This window comes from Pipistrellus hanaki (genome assembly GCF_964339955.1).
Source record: "Pipistrellus hanaki genome assembly, chromosome: 12".
NCBI classification, from domain to species: domain Eukaryota; kingdom Metazoa; phylum Chordata; class Mammalia; order Chiroptera; family Vespertilionidae; genus Pipistrellus; species Pipistrellus hanaki.
In genome coordinates this window covers 13,408,799-13,428,001 of record NC_140514.1, presented here as the reverse complement: position 1 = coordinate 13,428,001, position 19,203 = coordinate 13,408,799, and the positions used below count along the sequence as shown (strand labels likewise).

The window sequence follows — 19,203 nt, the reverse complement described above, 5'->3', positions numbered from 1 at the left end:
AGTTCTGGTGGCAGTCCCTGGACCAGAAACGGAAGCCCAGAGAACTGGGAGCACCAGGAATGCTGGGAAACGTAGTTGCATGATCTCTTAGACACTGGAGCAAAGTGAGCCTGGAGCAAGTTACTGTTGTGGGTGGGGGATGGAGGGAAAGCAAAGGTGAGAGACATAAGAAAAATCAGAGTGTCAAGGAAAAATTAGAAGGAAGATATCCTGTAACTTCTAGGATATCTCCACCAATGGAGCAAAGAAAAAAGAAAAGAAAAAAAAAAAGACCTCTATTATTCTGTGAGCACCAATCCAGGCTGGGCTGGGTTCTCAGACAATTCGCTCATATGATTGCAAAGACAGACAGAAACTTCACTCTTTTATGTAGCCAGGCAGATACAATGCACAACATGCACTATTTTCGTGGAAGAGGACTTAACAGAACTGTTTGCTATACACTCTTTGGTAAGTCACCTTTTTGGTGGCCATCTGTGTTAATTAATTGCCATAATTAAGAATAAAAATTAAAACTTTTCTATCTCTATGACAAGCAGGTCCTTACAGCTTGGAGCAAAGTAACTATCTATAATAATAAAAGTGTTAATTAGACAGGATAGCCAAACGACTTTCCGGACATCATTCCAGATGTCCTTCTGGAGGAAGCTGTGGTGGCATGGCTGAGGCAGAGGTAGTTAGGGGTGATCAGGCAGGCAGGCAGAGGCAGTTAGGGCAATCAGACAGTCAGAGTGGTTAGGGGCAATCAGGAAGGCTGGCAGGCAAGCATCCTGGATTGTGAGAGGGTGCAAGTAGGGCTGAAGGACCACTTCCCCTCTCCCCCCACGAATTTTATGCACTGGGCCTCTAGTGCTAAATAATATTTATGATAAATAACACTTATTGGGGCCTATAACAGTAAAACTTTTGATCCTTCTATACGCACTAATAGATATGTTATAAATGGCAGTTTTGGACTAATAAACTCTTTTATATGCAGGCAGCAAATGAGACAAGTGGAAAAAGACAAGGCCAGGAGCACGCCCCCAGCAATTCTATCTCTGGCTCCAGCCGGCTCTTTCACCAGGACTTTGCTCCCTCCCTCTCGGTGGGCCTGATAGACTTTCCAATTATGTGCCACCAGTGTTTGTCGTTTCATTAATTAAAGTTCTGCATGTAAAGCAGAGCTGCATTGTGGCTGGGCCTGATGTAATTATTCTCTCATGGCCCTCCCTCCCACCCCAGAGGCAATTACAGCAATTTTATGTCTAGAACATGCCTCCTGTTTGCTATGCATACCTTGTGGCAACTTCACAACAACCTCTTGAGCCCACAAGAAAACATATCAGCATGGAATTTAGGCTGAAGTTGGACAAAAGAGAATCAAAGGTATCAGGTAATGTCCACGGTGCATGCAACCCCAAATGCAGGAAATGCTACAAGGGGGCGGGTGCTACCTTTCTGTGAATGTCTGAAGGGCTGCATGAGTTTCCACAGTTGAGACAAAACCAAGGGTGGATTCTAGTGTGTATTTCACTTCCACACAAGGGAACATTTCTTAACAGACAGAGATGCCCAAAGATGTGCTTGCTTGGGGCGGATGGTGGATATTGCTCGAGATATTCCCCACATCTCATCATTGCCAAATGACTGGGACTGGGTTGTCGTCAGGGACATCCAAGCTTTTGAATGGAGGTTCAAAATCCTTCCCCACCTAAGATGCCACAGGTCTATGTGCCTGGGTGTGAACTTGTACTTTTAAAAGGTCCTTGATTTCAACATGGCCCCTTCCTAACTTCACTGAGCACCGACTCGCTACAAAACCTGGTGTTCTTGTATTACCACCTCCTAATTCACCTGGAAAAAGTAACTCTCTGGCTATAAATAGCAGAATGAAAAAATCAACCCAACGCAGCAAGAAGCAGGCCAGATGCGGAGTTTTGATAACGAGCAAATCAAATATGCTGGCAAATACTTGCAATTACAGAGGCTTAAGAACTGCTGGATTCCTGGCCAGGTAGGAGACTTAAAAGACTGAGATCCTTTTGAAGACAGCATCCCAGGCCTCCTTGTCTCTGAGGCATTGCAGTGAAGTCAGAGAACACCCATGCAGGGGCATCCACATGCCCCCGTCGTAAAAACACAGCAAGAGAATGTGAAGGCTTTGTATAAAAATAATAACCGTGGGATCCCCGGCTGGTGAGGTTATGGTGTTACAGATATGTTTTTCCCTTTGGTCTTTTTGAAAATTTTTTTTATAATGAGCATATATTATTTTTGACAACTGGAACAAAAACAATACAATAAATTTAGGGCACACTGCTATTAAAATCATGTTTATGAAGAATCATATTGATGTAGAAAAAAGATGATATGAAGAAAGAAGACACAAAAGGCTTATGTGGTGTGATAGTGCATGTATAAACCTTTATCTCTCACTCTGCTCAGATCTGCATTTTTTTTTTTTTTTTTCTGGAAGGAAATGTAGCAATGTGGAAACAGAGGCTATCTTTGGGGAGTAAGACTGTGGGCAATTTCCATTTTCTTCTTCATTCTTTCCTGTATTTTCCTAATGTTCTATAATAAAAACAGAGCACTTTTGTAATCAGAAAAAACACACACACACAATAAACATTATATTAAAAAAAGCAGCAAGGGAGGAATGCGATGTTGTTGGAAAGTGGGAAAAGAGAGGGTGCTACCGCCCACTTCAGGGAGGCTCGGGTCCTCTGCCTGAACTGAGGGCTTTCCAGGAAGACCAAGGGAGGTGGAGCCTCGGGGGAATGAAGTGGGAGTGCTGAGGACAGATTTTTGAAATCAGAAAAAGCCGCCCTGTCATCATATATGAGCCTCAGGTTTCATCTGTAAAATGGGGCCAATCATACTCTCCTTGTAGAGTTACTGGGAGACTTTACCAAGATTATGGGAGCCCACTGCTCTGCGTAGCAAATACTTTTGCTCAAGGTTGGTTCCTTTCTCCTGCATTGGAAAGAATATCAGGGAATCCCATGTTAGAGATAAACAGCTCACACAAAACAATAAGGCAGGATGAAGGATACTGTATTCAACATTTCAGTCCAGTGTTTTATCTCCCAGGTTCACCAGAAAGTTATCTTTCCAGTCTTATGGGAAGAAAAAGATGGTATTTTCCTTTGAGTTACATTGTAATGGCATGACCTTGGGCTACCAGCCTCATCTGTGCCTCAGTTTCTCTGTGTATAATGGGGTCGATGCAGTGAAGTAGCTTTGTAATCCTCTGGCTGGGAAACTATTGTCCAGACAGCCATTGGAAAGAGAAGGGACTCCAGGCACCCGGGGAATGTTTATTATTTGATGGCTGGGGAGAGTCTGTGTTTTCCGCAAGGTCCCTCTGTATCTGGGCCACCTGAATATGTTATCTCAGTCCCCAGTGGGGGCCACGAGGGTCCACGTTAACACGCAGGTTTTGAAGGGGATCCAAAACTCTGCCAAGTGCCCGGAGGGTTTTATTCACACCCAGAGCCCTGACAGTAATTCTTCATTTGTCTCATCATGTAATGGCAGAGGTATTAATTTTGAATGGCTCAAAGGTTTTAAATTAATTATGTCCAACTGCAATTACAATGGCTGTTGATTACTTTAGCCCATTAGCATGAGTCCCAGCAGCGTCAACCGCATCACAATAAGAGGTGAGGGGATGCTGGGATCCAGCAGCGTCCCAGCTCCAGGAACTGAGGTGAGAACTCGCCGGGCTCAGAAATCCCAGCGGGGCCACACTTGGTGGATCCTGGAGAATCAATGAGGAGTCTCCTTGTTAGCTCTCACTCTGAACCAGGGTCATGCTCACAACTGTGGGGCTGCCCAATCGATTAATTAATTAATTAAAATGATTATTGATTACATGGCTTCATCAGGCACATCCTCCTGTCTGCTGGGCTCCCAACCTGCCTGCCCAGTGCTGATTGACCCAGAGGAGAAAGAAGAACACACAATGCCTGACTTTATGTCTGCACTCACTCCTTCATGCCTGTGCAAATTAAGAAGAGGGATAATAATAATCCTGGAAATTCATAACATATTGTAGAGTTTGTAGTCTGCACATTTTTGTTTGATCCTTGTCAGGAAAACAGGTATTACCATCCCCAGTGAGAGGCAGTGCGTGAGGTCTTATGGCTCATAGGTGGCAGAGCTGGGATTCAAACTCAGGTGACCTTGGTGAAGTTCAATGACCTTAGAGTGTGTGCAGATCTGACTCTGGAGTTGGACAAACCTGGCTTCAGTCCTGGCCCTGCCTCTCACTAGCAAGGTGACCTTGGACAAGTCACGAAAGCGTTGTAAGCAGCAGGTTCCGCATCAGTGAATGAGTGTAACAGTCTCTCACAGGTCTGTTGCGGTAATGAGATAAAGTAAATGAAATACTTAGCACAGTGCCAGCCACATAACAAGCGAGTAATAGATTAAAAATGCTACCTATGTCAGCTGAACAGTTATGAAGGGTCCCTACCCTCAGCCCCCTGACTAAGGGAAGGCTTCTTTTTCCTCGTGGTGCAAAGAGGGAAGGTGTTGGAAGGCTCTGGTTAAGAATTTGAAATTTATTTTTTATTTTATTTTATTTTTAAACATATTTTTATTGATTTTTGTACAGAGAGGAAGGGAGAGAGATAGAGAGCTAGAAACATCGATGAGAGAGAGTCGTTGACCAGCTGCCTCTTGCACTCCTCCTACTGGTGATATGCCCACAACCAAGGTACATGCCCTTGACCGGAATCGAACCAGGGTGCCTTCAGTCCCCAAGCCGATGCTCTATCCATTGAGCCAAACCGGTTTCGGCAAGAATTTGAAATTTATTTTTAATGTAATGCAGCTGAGTGACTCCTAAGACACCTAGAGACCAGGACCTATTATTCTTAACTTTTGTGCTGCATCTAAAGAGATCCCAGGTTCCTGCGGTCTGTCTCCAGCCTGGCTGGCCACATGTGGGTTTGAAATGACGACTTGCTGGCTCACCACCTGACTGAGGACCCTCTGTACCCAACCTCCCCTCCTTCACCCTCCTGCCAGGCATCTGTGTGCCCATCCAAGCCAGCCACCTCCTGTGCTGCCTCTGGTCCATGCCTGCAGCTGCCCAGCCTTTTCGTCTGAGGCTTCTGCCTGCTGACTCCGCAGAGAAAACCTCTGAGCAGGTACCTTTGAAGTGTGGGGTTCAGGTTTGAGTCCGGGTTCTGCATGCTCGGGCATCACCTGGTCCTCGGGGAGGATTTCAATCACCTCACAGGTGGCTGTGTGGAGGACAGCCAGTCCCTGCAGTCTTTGGTGTGTGCATAGGGCATCCTTGCAGCAGTGATGCTATTACAGGTGCATGACATGGCCGTCGTTAGCTTCTCTTCTGAAAGTGGGGTCCCAAGTCTCCTACTCATGCAGCGGGGCTTCAGGAAAGCCATTTAGAAAATGCCTCAGGAAGCACTCCTGGCCCTGCTCCTTCCCTCTGATGTGGAGGCACAATTTTAGGCCCCAGCCTAAGGCCCTCTGAAATGACGGCCCTATCACTGGGGTGAGTGGCTGCCAGAATTAAGGCCCCCTGGAGTCTCATACCAGCATCAGTTCAGGGACTCATACGGTGTGGGTGGGGCAGCCAAACATGCTATGCATGGGCTTAATAGTGGTGTGGTGGTGGGGGGAGTGAGGTCACACAGAGAGAGGTACTGGTGCAGGAGCACCCCATCTGGGCTTCTGAAACGGGGCACGTGACCTGCTCTGGTTACTTCCCAGGCTCCCTCCCTGCCTTGGTGACTTCTTTCTAGTCTTCCTCTCCATTCTCTCTTGCCCCCTCATTTATTGCTGCTGCCCCATTCGTAGGGGGTCCCCTGGGAAAGGGGAGATGCTCTTGTGTCCTAGGGATGCGTGGCTGCCCTGCTGGCCAGCTGTGCATAGTCACAGGCAGGATCCTCCCACAGGGGCTCCTCAGGAGGGCTGTGAGCAGGGGGTACGGATGCCCGAGGGTGGTCCAGGTGCCAGCCTCCCCTCCCACATCCCTTTGGGCCACATCTGCTGGTTTTAGTGACAGTGAGGGGAGGCCTCCTTCCCCGCAGGCCAGGAAGTCCATGGTGCCATGGAGGAGCCCGCTGGCCACCTGCTGCCCTGAGTGGCTAATTAAAGCTATCCTTTTACCACCATAGGGCTGATGTCAGGGGCAGAAAGGAGGCCCGGCCATGTCCCAGGATCCCGTATCCCGTATCCCGTATCCCGTGTGTGTGTGTGTGTGTGTGTGTGTGTGTGTGGTCTATGTGTAAACCCATGTGTGTAAAGAGAGGACAGGGTGGCTGCCACTCTGGGAGGGTCAGACAACCAGCACTGGGGACTGCCCTGCCCTAGGGTCTCCCCGCAGTCCAGTGGGCCTCGTCCCACACTTCCTGGGTCCTTTCATTCCTGCAGCTCATAGGAGGAAAGCTGCTCCATGGTTTTTTTTTTGTTTTGGGAAAAAGAATGAGGGAAGCCCAATTCCCCCCTCCCATCCCAGACCTTGTTCTGTCCTGAGAACACGGCTTAAAATATTCCAGTCACAGGCAGGCTATTCAAATAAAATACAACCTCAAACCACACGGGGGTTTGTGGAGACATTCAGCCTTCCAGGATGTGTGAAAGGCAGGGGGCGGGGCCAGACGGCCCTGCCACTCTCGGGGCCTCTTTATTACTGGCAGCTGCAATGCCAGACACATCCCCCTGTGTCTTCCAGCCAAGGGGACGCAAGCAGGTCTGACAGCAAGCGACACATAACAGCCGCTGCAAGGCTTCCCTCCCCGGTGGCAACTTTAATTATTTGAACTGGAGTTCAGCAGAACAAACATAAAAAGAAAAGAAAATCTGAATATATTGTAGGTGTCTCCCCAGTTTCCCACAGAGAACAGCTATTGGGGAATAGGGGGGACAACAACCCCACAAAGCTCTCATTTACGGCTGGGCTGGGCAGAGGACTTTAAATATTCATGCCCCCGATGCAACTGTGCAGAGCGGTGAGGAGGCAGGGCCCGCACCAAGGCCAGCACAGCGAGAGGCATGGTCGGAGGCACCCGGAGGAGCCCAGAGCTGGCATGCTTCGGGAATGTCCTGGAAGGTGGCTGGTACCACAAAGGCACACCCTGGCTATGTCTCCATCATCGGTGGGCTCCTGACCTGGCTCCCTGTGGGCTCTGATGGTGCTCTCCTAGCGCCCCTGTCTCACTGGCTCTGCCCCCTACCCTGTCATTTCTAATTCCTTCTCTGACGTATCATTCTAAAAGGCAAATCACATGGCACACTTTGGAGCCACAGGCCCTGGAGGAAAACTCTCAGCGTGGGCTCAGAATAAATTCCAGTCATGTTGGCAAGGACACTTTTGGCCAATTGCTCTCAAGCTTCAGTTTACACCCGCATCACGGAGGTGGGGTTTGAAAATGCGGAGTCTGGGTTCTGCTCAGTGATGCCATTCCGGGAGCCCAGGGTGGGGCCTAAGACTCTGCATTCACTACAGGTTACAAGTGACTGCAACTGGAGAAACACGTATGTAGATTTCCATGGAACTGCACTGAAGGTGACACCCGTTCCCCTGTGGAATCCACTGAGGACTGTGGGGTTTCTTGAGAAAGCACTTTGTGATATTCTGCAAGCACTTCAGCTCCCCAGAGGCCGCACGGACCAGCCTGCTCTGGGCTTGGAGCAGACGTGGGGTGGTGGGTGTCAGCCCTGGAGCCCATCTAGGCTAGCTGCCAGCCCTTTGGGCCTGACTCATTGGAGGCCGTCCATGGCTCTCTCTGGCATCCGCCCTCCTGCACCAGGGCCCCGCAGCCAACAGAGGCCCCTGTAGGTCTGCAGGGTTAAGCTCACACCGTCTCACACAACAACGCAACATCCGTTTCCTGTCACTAATGTTCAGCATATCCAGGAGAACATCAAGTCCCTGCGTCTGCATTTAGGATTTGGGTGAAATAAGGGGGCAGGCTTACAAACCTGAAAATGGATATTTCTGTGTTGGTTATTTATTCTTTCTGATGAAAACACTTCCCCAGAGCTGCGGATTCAAAGACCCGTCAGTCCTGGATGAATGTCTGAGAGGCTGAAACAACGTGAGCTGAGGGACGGCTCGCCGCCTCCCCTCCATTACTCCTGCTGAGCCACCTGCTGGAAAAGGGCAGGAACCAGCAGAAAGAGCCCAGAGTGTGGCCGGAGGAAAAAGAAAACAGGGCAGTAAAACAAAAACACCCATTTAAGCTATTGATCAACCCAAAGGTTATTAGAGAGATGATGAAGCGTTAGGAAAATATCATTTTCACCTCGACATTTCTTTTTCTAAAATCAGGCTCTATTACACCCAGTGAAGAGCAGATTTAAAGATCAAATGCTTTTAAGGATCCCCTCGCCTCCCAGCGGGCCACCGTCTCTCCGCATTTAGATTTCCTCCTAAGGAGCCTTCCTTTCCAGGCACCTGCTCCGAGGCACCTGAGAGATACCAGCGATGACGATGGCTGTGTAAGGCCACCATCTGCATCAGAAAGCGCGGCTTCTCAGATACAATTGAGCATAATGGATCTATTTATTTGTGCCCTGACTTCTTCCCAAAAGGATTTAAGGTAGCTCGCAGAGATACATAAAAAATCTAGTCAGATACCATAAACTAGAAAGGGTGGGAAAGGCGGGGCGGATGTGGTTATAAACTGGGACCAGGAGTGAGGCTGCTGCAAACAACACATCCCCGAGCCCTGTGTGTTCACGGAGAGGGGAGCCTTGGGTTTAATTTGACCTTTCTTCTGATTAAAAAAATGCATTCCTATATCTTCTCCGTTCGCATTTGATTTATGCCTGTGAAGTTTCAGTTCACACAAAGCCTGGAAGGCTAGCGTTTGCCTGCACCCCTGGGCAGGGAAGCTGCGGGTCAGAGCCGCAGCTCCCGGGATTCTACCAGCCAGCAGAGAGGAAGCAAAGCTCTCAGTGTCACAAAGGCCACAACTGGAAGGGAAACAAATTAGTCAGAGGGCAACTAGTTAAGGTGACCAGATTTTAACATTGGTAAAGTGGGACACCATTGACATGGCCACCGAAAACCGTATATTCCCTTCCCGTTCTCCTGCCGTTCTCTAGCTTGTCATGCATTCTTTCAAAAAGTCAGGACTTTTTAAAAGCAGGACGTGGGACAAATTGTTAAAAATCGGGACTGTCCCGCCAAAGGCGGGAGGTCTGGTCACCTTAATACTAGCTATTCCTGAAACAAGCCAGCAAGGAATTTCTCCTGTAAGTTTCCAGAAAGAGAGGATCGACCATAGGCTTTTCACTGTGTGCAAGGTATTGATTGGGGGGGGGGGGGGGGGCACGAGGGAGCAAAGAAGTGCAGTCAGGGCCCCGTCTTCCCAGAGCCCAGAGCGGAGAGTTTGATTTTGGGCTCAAGTCCTCTTTCTCTGCCCCATCCGTATGTCGTGTGTTTATACAGGGTGCCGGGCACGGTGGGCTAACTCTTGTCATGCTTAACCTGTGCCAGATGCTAGCCCTTTGCACACACTATTTAATTCTCACCTCCTTGGGGTAGGCACCCTTACTGTCTCCACCTTCCAGATGAAGAAACTGAGGTCCTGAGAGGTTATTAGCTGCCCAAATAAACAGTTCAACAATCAGGGGTGGAACCTGACTGGGACCGTGTTCTAAGCACATTTCTTGGACCCTGGAGAACATGACCTTATGCTAAAAAACATGGCGCCACTCCCTCCATCCTCACCCTGAGAGGTAACAGCTAGAATAGGGGTGTCGAACTCAATCAGAGAAGGGGCCAAAATCTAAAATCCAGCCTAAATCGAGGGCCGAATGGTTTACTGAACAGTCATAAACTGACAATGTCATAAACTGACAGCGGAGTGCAGTGATGACAGCGTGGTGCGGGCCACATTGCAAGGCCTGGCGGGCTGGATTTGGCCCGCGGGCCTTGTGTTTGACACATGTGAGCTAGAAGAACCGTTTGGGTGAGTGACTCTCAAGGTACCGCCCTGAATGCCTCTGATGTCTTACTGAAATCTATGTAAATCAAATTTCTGAGGCTCTATCACCTGAAATGCATAACAAGAGATTGCTATTTTTAAAAAGGACTCTGTAGGAAGACTTTTGTAAATCACTGTTACCCTCCCCTGTGATGCCTCAGAAATATTTCCCCGGTTTGCTTAAATCAAGAGCCCACTGCAGAGGCTCAGGGCTGCTGAGGATGGCGTTTGAGGTGAGGTTCTCTGCAGGTGGGACCTCACCACGTCAGTGGGCTCTCTCTACCTGGAAGATGGCGAAAGTGGCTCTACTGCCCTCCGTCCAGGAGAACAAGCAGCCTGACCTCAGGCCACTTTGCTCCCTGTTTGGGTTCGCCTGGAAATGCAGAGGGGAGAGTGTGGGAGGAGAAGTCGGAGAACAGAGGAACATGGAGACTTGCCTCGCACGGAGAGTTCTTCATCGGTGCGGGGAACGTGGTGCTGGTCACTGCAGCGCTTGCAGGAGTGGGCACCTCGGTGGTGTTGAGCAACAGGGCGTGGCCTGGGCAGAGAGGAGAAGAGTCAAAGCTGCACCATCATCACGCACTGAAGGGCCCGAGGGTACAGTATGGGATTAGTAAGCGCAGGGGTTCATGGGAACATCTCCTCTGGCCTCAGAATATCTTTGAGGTAGTGGCTCTCTGCTGCCCCCAGTGGATAAGACAGCCTGCTTGTTACTGACCCAGAACGTGGCTTGCAAAAGTCTTCATTCCCAAGGGCCCATGATGTCCTAGCATCATAGAGCTGAGCTTCTGCATCTCTGTCTCTTAAGGACCACCAGCTTCAACCCAGAGGCCAGGAACGGCTTGAAGTGCCCTGCCCCCAGCCCCATCGCCTCAGCACCCCGTCATAAAGAGAGCTACACTTCCTTACCTCTCAATGAGTAATGGGCCTGCCACACAGTAGGTCTCAACACATACTTGTCGAATGAATGGATTATTACTGTTGCTGCTATTTTTACATTTCAGCGAACACTTCAGCAAGGCTCTCATTTTAAGGAACAAAAGGTGACATCTACCTAGGCCTAATTCTAAGCTGACACAATGTGGAGCACCCCAGGGCAAGCTCAGGACAGCCACCCACCCACCCAGGCTTGCTCTGCAGGGTGAGACAAGGTCCAGCTGCCCTGGGCAGTGCCCTAAGTCTCTCATCTGGCTGGGGGGGGGGGCACCAGGGGGGAGGAGAGGAGTGGCAGTACCTTGGCGGTCCTGGAACCGGGCCTCCTTTAGGGTCTTGACCTGCCACTGGGGCGCGTGGGGTGAGAGTGTTCCTTGGGACCAGCCACAGAAGCCATCCTCGAAGCTGCAGTAGAATCCAGCAGGGAGCTTACCTGCAGAGAGAGCACAGGGACAGGCATTTCCTGGAAGCTGGATGCAAACTATGCCAAGCCAAGTATAATTCGCCAGGTGACCACACTGTCCTCACTAATAACAGCTCCCTTGATGGCTGATGATACTGATCGTGATGAAGAGAGGCCCCAATCCCCAACTTGTACATGTGCTGTTTACGATTTTCTAATCTTCAGAAAAAACGTAATAGCAATAGCTCCACAACAATGGTTATTGTTGACCCAGTTTTAGACATGACAAAGCAGAGGCTCAGAGATGCAGAGCAACCTGACCAAGGTCACCTAGCCAGCAGGTACTCCAGCTGGGACTGGAACCTAGCTTTTCTATTTCTAAATCTACACAGACCCACAAAGTACGTGACCCAGGGAGAAGCCCATGTGTGCTCACTGGAGTACACTCCTGAAGCTCAGCCAAAGGCATGAATATAACAGCAGCAGGGGCAGTGTTGGCCTGGAATTGGTTTGGTTCCCTCAAATCACCTGTGTGCAGAGACACACTTGCTCAGAACTTCCTTTTTGCTCCCATTTCCCAAGCCCCTTGCAGTAAAGTGAAGCCACATGAGCAGTTCTGGCCAATGCAATGTGGGCAGAAGGGATGTGTGCCTCTCCTGGATGGAGGCTGCGGAAAGCTCTGTGCAATTCTTCAGTCTCCTTTCCCCTGCTGAGGGGCCACGGACACTTCCTGTTCCTGGGGATGCTGCTGTATGAGGTGGAGTCCCTGCCAGCCTGCGTCTCAGAGAGACCCTACGGAGCAGAGCCCCTCACCCAACCCTGAAATGTGGGATGGTTTATTACTGCAGCAGAACCTCGCCTATCCTGACCAAGCAATCCCAGTTACTGGAGCCTCTTTACAGCATCTGTTGGTTCAGCATAAATAGCCCCATTATCCTTTTCTCTGCATCAGACTGACCTCAGACCCCATTGAAGAGGCCACAGTAAGCTTCATAGACCACATAAGCTTCATATATTTCGCCGCTGCCCACAGAGGGAGGAGGGCAGGGAAGAAGGTTAGAGAGGGCTTATGCTCTACAGCTGACTGAGAGAACGGCTGCAGGGAAGGTGCTCAGCCCTGAGTGGGCATCGCAGGCTGTGGTGACAGCTCCCAGCCGACCCTGGCATGGCTACGTACTGTGCAAGAGAGACTGAACCACGGCACTGTCCCTCCTCCGTCTCGCCTTCCTGGCAGTGGCAGGCTAGCACAGAGGGCCCTGACGCTTCCTGGCTGTGACAGCACCTTCGTGAATTATTGCTCATTTCCCCCCGATTCTCTGTGCATTTCACACAGAGGCAGCATTATAAATTAAAACAGGCTGTCACGACTTGGACATCTCTTCCCATTTATACCCCCCTGAAGAAGTCATTTCCCCAAGCCCTGCATGTTCCTCTGATTAAAAATCCAACAGCTAAGGAGATCTTTCTGTTTTATTTTTATGCCCCCCTCAAGGGATCCCATATCCACTTCTTCTGCAAAAACTAACTGGTGACCTTCCGGGGAGCGTCCTTTACAAGCGTGTTTAACCGGGTACGACAATGGAAGATGCTAGCAGGTGATGGGCTTCCGTTAGGAGGAGGAGGCAGGGGTGAGCTGGGGCCTGCAGGGCATCTCACCCTCTCCTCACCCTTTCAGGAGGCGAGGGGGAGATCTTGATTCATGGGTGCTGATACCTCAACAGCCCTGGAGTGTGCCCCGTGAGCTCTAGCCTAGCCTCTCTGTTGCCTACTGTGCGACCTCAGGCAAGCACTTTCTTCCTCAGCCCCAGCTCCCTCTGCAAGATGGGGTAATAGTAGTGTCTATGTCACAGGGCTGTTTTGAGGACAAAATGGAAGAGAGAGTGTGGGAACATTTTATAAACAGACAGGGTTGAGCAAATACCAGCGGTGGTGGCCTTATTCATCATCCTTCTCCCCTGGGCAGGGGAGCTCACCAGGGGGTGCACTACAACAGCCCACGCTACCCGGAGGCAGAGACAGTCTCTCAGCTGCTTTTCTGGAGACACCTGTGCCTTCCACCTGTGCAGGAGTGAGGACAGCCAATGGCGCTGTCCACCTTCTAGCCCACCTTGTTCTAACTTGGCACAGGATGCAGGGTGATCTGGGACTGGCAGCCCCGTTCTCTTCAGGAGGTAGGCAGACTTGGTCACTGGACAATTGATGTGATAACTGAGACCTCAAAGGGTGGGTGGGGAGGGGATAAGAGAATGTCCACTACTGCAAACACGTGGGGCTGTGTGTTCAGCAAGAAGCCACTCCTAAGGAAGCTGAGGGGCATGGGCATCAGAGCAGAGGTCCTTGGTGAATTAGACCGCGTTTGGGAAATTGCCACTAAGGCCAATTGCTGAGCACAACGTTGGCACACAGGGTTGGGTCTAATGTCAACTCCTCCTCTGACCATCCCTTTCTCCTCTCATCCACCTCAGGCACCTGAGCAGTGCTTGGCACACTGTAGGATCACCATACTTAGTTGCTGATGAAATGGGAGTGAATTCAGTCCTCTACCCCCTGTCACTCAAAATGTGGTCCAGGGACCAGCCGCATCCGCATCACCTGTGAAACTGAGAAGTGTGGAATATCGGGTCCCACACGCCAACACCATCCCCAGAATTGGAATCTGTTTTTTAAAAATTCCTAATGTCTGTGCGGCACTGCTCTACCCCACCCTCTCCTTGGGCTGCAGCCAAATATTTCATTGGCCGGATGGCAGGTAGGGCTGTGTGTGGGTCAATCAATCCCGCAACATTGGCAATTATGACACCTGATTCCACTCTAAGAGAGACAGATTTGTGGAGTCACGGAGATGTGACCTCAGCAACAGCGGTAGAAACTGCCAAGTACAAACTCCAGGCCAAATGGCACCACTTCTTTTCCTTCCTGTGTGACAACTCGGTTAACATTTTTGATAAATATGCGTTATACATTTCCTTGAAAATATAGAGTCATGGGGGAAAATGTTAGAAGAAATACATCAAAATATTATGGTTATCTCTGAATGTCTGAGAGGGAGGATTATGGGTGATAGTTATTTTCTTCTGTGTACTTCTCTAGATTTTTCAAATATTTTACAACCAACATGTTTTATTTTACAATAAAGAAACATAAAAAAACCTGTTTTGCCTGACAGGAAAAGTATCCCTACTAAATAGATGAGATTATTAAGCACACGGAGGGGGAGTGAGCTGCTTGCAAATACCTGGTGAGTCAATGACTTATCCAGGGGATGAAGCGAGAACACCTCATGCTTTCCTGGGGAGCCACGTGCCATGAGGGCCACTGCTCAACACCCAGGGGCCCTCAAAGACACCCTTCAATGGGTGATAGCATCCTGGATGTCTCACTTGAATCAGTAATGTTTAAGTGGAATGAGAGAAGAAGGATGGATGTGGAGGACCTGGTGTGAATGGACAGGTTGGCGACTGGATGGAGAAGGACAAGGGCAATGCTGCCTCCTCCATGTCAGGTCCCCACTTATCTCAGACAGAGATATTGCTTGGGGTTGAGTCTGAGAATCGAGTGAAGCCCCAACAGGTGAGGGAATTCCTTTTGGGGAGAGCGTGGATTTGAGGCTGAATTGGTGGGATAGAGCCCACTTCTCCCTTCAAATTCCAACCATGGCCAGGCTTGGTTGACTACCCTGGACCAAGATTGGCGACGCTTGTGGGGGTTCCTTAGAAGATCTGGACATCCCCAGTAGGTGAGCGCCTGCTCAGAGAAAACATTCTAATAGGTTCCAGACTACCTGGGAAGGATCAGGTGAAGTCAAGAGCATTGGACATGGACACATAACACATCAATGGGCATCATGTTCCAACTCATATTACAGATGAGGAAATTGAGGCCCAGAGGTGGGGATGAATGATCTTACCCCCAACTTACTTCCCTAACCTTTTCCTAGTCCCTTCTTCCTGGGTGGAAATATAGCTAGGGTTGTGCTCGGCAGAACCAGCTGCTAGAAACTCACAGAACAAGAGTTTGGCTTGTGCCGGTTCAGAGTGTGGGCTTTGGAGTCAGACTGAGTCTGAATCACTGCTCAGCCACTGGCTAAAAGTTTGACATTGGACTTCAGGTTCCTCATCTCTAAGGTGGGTGTAATGGCATCACATAGGATTGTTGTAAGGGTGAAATAAGTTGATATATGCAAAGTGGTTGGAACAGCTCCCAGGACATAGTAATGGTCAATAAATGTTAGCCGATATTATTACTGCTGTTGCTATCTTCATGGGGTTGGTTTCCAGAATCAACACCAGTCAATGTGATAGGGAAGACAGCAAATATCCCACAGAGAGTGGGGCACAAATCAAGGAGAATGATGGTGGCTAATGGTACTGTAAAGATCAGAGTGGCAAAAAGATTGAAATAACCCTCCTTCTGGATTGAACTTTTCTTCCTAGCAACCGATTTCTGTAGCTAAGACCTTGGTGGGGGTACTCTCCAGTGTGGAGCTGTCATTTGACAGCTGGTCAGAGCAGCTGCTCAAGTGTAGCTGGAAAGGCCACAGGGCCCCAGGTGCCTGCCCTCAGGCCTGCAGCGAGGCTGCCCTCCAGCTTGGAGTTAGTCCTGGAAACTTGTTAATGGCAAGTCCCTGAATGGTGGGAAAATGCCCTCAGCTCACAGTAATGGGCAGATCCCGCAGGCTCAATGCTCTAATCATGGCTCTGCTCCTGACATGCTGTGTGACCCCAACAAATCAATTACCTTCTCTGTGGTTTCATTTTCCCAATTGTAAATCAGGGCAGGCCCTGCCTGACCTGCGTCCCTGCTGGGAAGTGGGCATAAAAAAACTTAAAAAAAAAAAAAAAAAAAAAAAAGGGCAAAAGCAAAATCACACAGCTCAGAGGCATTGCTGGAAATACTGCAGAGACCAATAACTAGAGACACACAGAGGCCTCAGCCTGGGCAGCTTGGTGGCTAAGTTCATTTGGGCCACATGCAGAGTGAAAGTCTGCGAGACAGGCCAGGAGCCAGACCATGTGGGCAGACGAGGCCCCCTACCTGCAACTCCTTACTGGGCTGATCTAAACAACCGCAATCCCACCATTATTGGAAAACTTCCCTCAAAAGTTTTGCATAAAAGGTAGTTTTTAAGTTGAAAAATGGATTTCTTTATTGCTTCATTTATAAGAGAATAAATAAAACCGCTTCCCCTCAAGGGAAAGTCTGTCCTCCAGATGACCTGGGAAACACTCTTAACTTTTTAAAGCTGTTTTGCAGGCCGGTATCACGGGGCTGGTGTCTTGGAGGCGAGCATTGGCTGCTGTATCTGGGCCCCCAGCACCCAGGCACACACCTGCTGCTGCTTCCCAACCCTGTTCTGTTGTTTCCTCTCCTGCCCCATGTTGGAGTTTCAGCTTGAGGGCAGGTGCTATGTTTTCATCTCTGCTCCAGGATCCAGCATCTTTTCTAGCTCACATTATATGTGTTCTGTGTTTTCAGTTTCCCTGGGGAAAATGTAAAAACCTCTAGTGTTTACTCCTAGCCAAATAGCTACTGAGGACGCTGTACTGAAGTGGAGTGAGCACTGGGCTGGGAGTTTAATGCTGCTACTAACTACCAATGAGGCCTCAGCAACTTGTTTTCCTCTATGGAGCTCAAGTTTTCCAACTCATTTATTCATTTTAATGAACAAAGTGTCAGTTGTGCCAGGAATCACGTGAAATATTGGTACAGGGAAGAGTACCAAACCCCATCTGCCCACAGAGAGGAAGAGAAACATGGAAACCACCCTCATTGAAATGTAATAGATGTGCACCCTCTAAGATGGCTAAAACAGAAAGGCAGATAATAATAAATGTTGGCAAGGATGTGGAGAAACTAGAACTGTTATACATTACTGGTGGGAATGTAAGATGGCGCAGCACTTTGAAAACAGCTTGGCAGTTCCTCAAACTGTTAAATATAGAGTTATCATATGACTCAGCAATTCTACTCTTAGGTATATACCCAAGAAAAATAAAAACATCTGTCTACATAACTTGCACATAAATGTCCATAGCAACATTATTCATAATAGCACCAAAGTGGGAACAACCCAAGTGCCCATCAACCGATGAAAGGCTAAACTAACTGTGGTTATCTGTACAATGAAATATTATTTGGCAATAACCATACACAAAGGACTGATAAACACTGACGCTTGGGCTGCCCTTGGAAACATTATGCTAAGTGAAGAAATTAATCACAAAAGACCAACCACATATTGGATGATTCTATTTATATGAAGTGCCCAGAATAGGCAAATCTATAGAAACAGAAGGTAGATTATGGCTGCTTATGGCTAGGGGAGGGGGCATAGTTGGGGGAAAGTCAGGAAATATTTCTAGGAGTTTCTTTGTGGAGTGATTAAAAATGTTCTAAAACTAATAGTGATGGTTGCACAACCATGACTATGCTAAAAAACCCTGGCTTGCATACTTTAAGTAAGTGGGTTGTATGGTATACTAGTATGAACTATAGCTAAAAAGAAAAAAAGCTGTTAAAAAATAATGGATGCTATGGTGGGTGGAAGATACACCGAGTTGGGACAGGAGGCCCAGAGAAAGAAGGACCAACTGTCCTGTGGGGTTGGTGACTGGAGGTTTCCCAGAAAAATCAACTCCTGAGGGGGGTCTTGAAGGAGCAGGTGGGACTTGAGAAGGGATAGGGCATTCTGGGCAAGGGATACCACACACACAAAGCCACGGAGGTTTGAGGGAGCTGAGAAGTAGTCTGATATGGCCGGACCTGGGGTACATGGGAGTGTGGGAGGATGAGAGAGGCAGTGGGTGATGAAAGATGAGGATTGAAAAGTGAGGGAAGTCCAGGCTTCAAAGTCATGTTACAGAGCTGGGCATTCGTCTGAACATGTCCTCTGTGTACAAGGATATTGAGGGCATAACTTATAAGATCTTGTTTGGTTCTTAATTTTCATGCTGTTTCTGGACCACAGTTTTATCACTCCACAGATCTTAGTCTCTTGAAGACTGTGCAGCTTTTGAAAGTTGCCCCTGAGATGAGACACAAATGGCACTGGACACAGGACGGCTGTCCAAGTTGGAATGCATGGGGTGATGGGCAGGGGAGGGAAGTGAGCGTGGCTGGGGTGAGGTGGGTGGGGCAGCCCATCTACTCACTGCAGAGCTGGTCCTCATCTTCTCCCTGGGCGCAGTCCTGATGGAAGTCACAGGCCTGGCCGAGCTGGAGGACTGTCCCGTTCCAGCAAGTGAAGGAACTCTGCAAGGCCATCTTGGAGCCTGGGGATGTCCCTGGAGAGCACACAGAGACACAGGCCCGGTCAGTGTGGGTGGCCCAGCTGCTCAGATCCCAGTGGCTTGACTGAGACACCGGCATCTCACTCTGGCCACACAAGGGGCAGTACCAGGAGGCTGAGAGGAAGTCAAAGTCCAACAGCCCCACAAACCCTTGGGGATCTCATTTCCTAGTGATGGGGAGCAGCAGAGTGGCCGAGGTTTGTCTACGTCTCCTCAACAGTCTGGGGTCCTCAAACCCATAGCTTTAGTGTGCCAGGTGGATGGCCTGCAGGTGGGGGCGGGGGGGCTCATCTGCACATAGACAGCTCTACCCTCAAGGTCATGTTTGGGGTGTCAAGGGGACTATCTGGTCCAGTGTATGTCCCCCATGTTCTTGACCTTGGATGCCACCACTGGAGTGATTCTAGAAACGTGCAGTACTCTTGGCTGTGGAACACGAGGAGCACCACTGAGAGGACCAGCCCTGGACCGGCCTCTCCATGACCGGTTGTGTGATGCTGACCTTGTCCCTTCTCTGACTGGCCCCCTGTTTCTCCATTTACAAAAGGTGGGGTTTGGACCATATTTCTAAGGTCTGTTCCAGTTCTGAAATTCTAGATAAATCCTATTATCCAGTGGAGGATGG

The 19,203-nt window shown here is 49.3% G+C and overlaps 1 protein-coding gene across 1 annotated transcript in view; it reads right to left on the bottom strand.

The window, feature by feature from the left end:
* Positions 1-19,203, bottom strand: part of ALK (ALK receptor tyrosine kinase) — a gene marked incomplete at its 5' end in the record, with an annotated part of 534,776 nt that overhangs the window by 75,450 nt on the left and 440,123 nt on the right. The window contains 3 exons of the mRNA XM_084900171.1: positions 10,391-10,491; positions 11,188-11,319; positions 18,441-18,572. Coding sequence (XP_084756297.1) covers positions 10,391-10,491; positions 11,188-11,319; positions 18,441-18,572 — 365 coding nt within the window. The remainder of the gene's footprint in view (positions 1-10,390; positions 10,492-11,187; positions 11,320-18,440; positions 18,573-19,203) is intronic.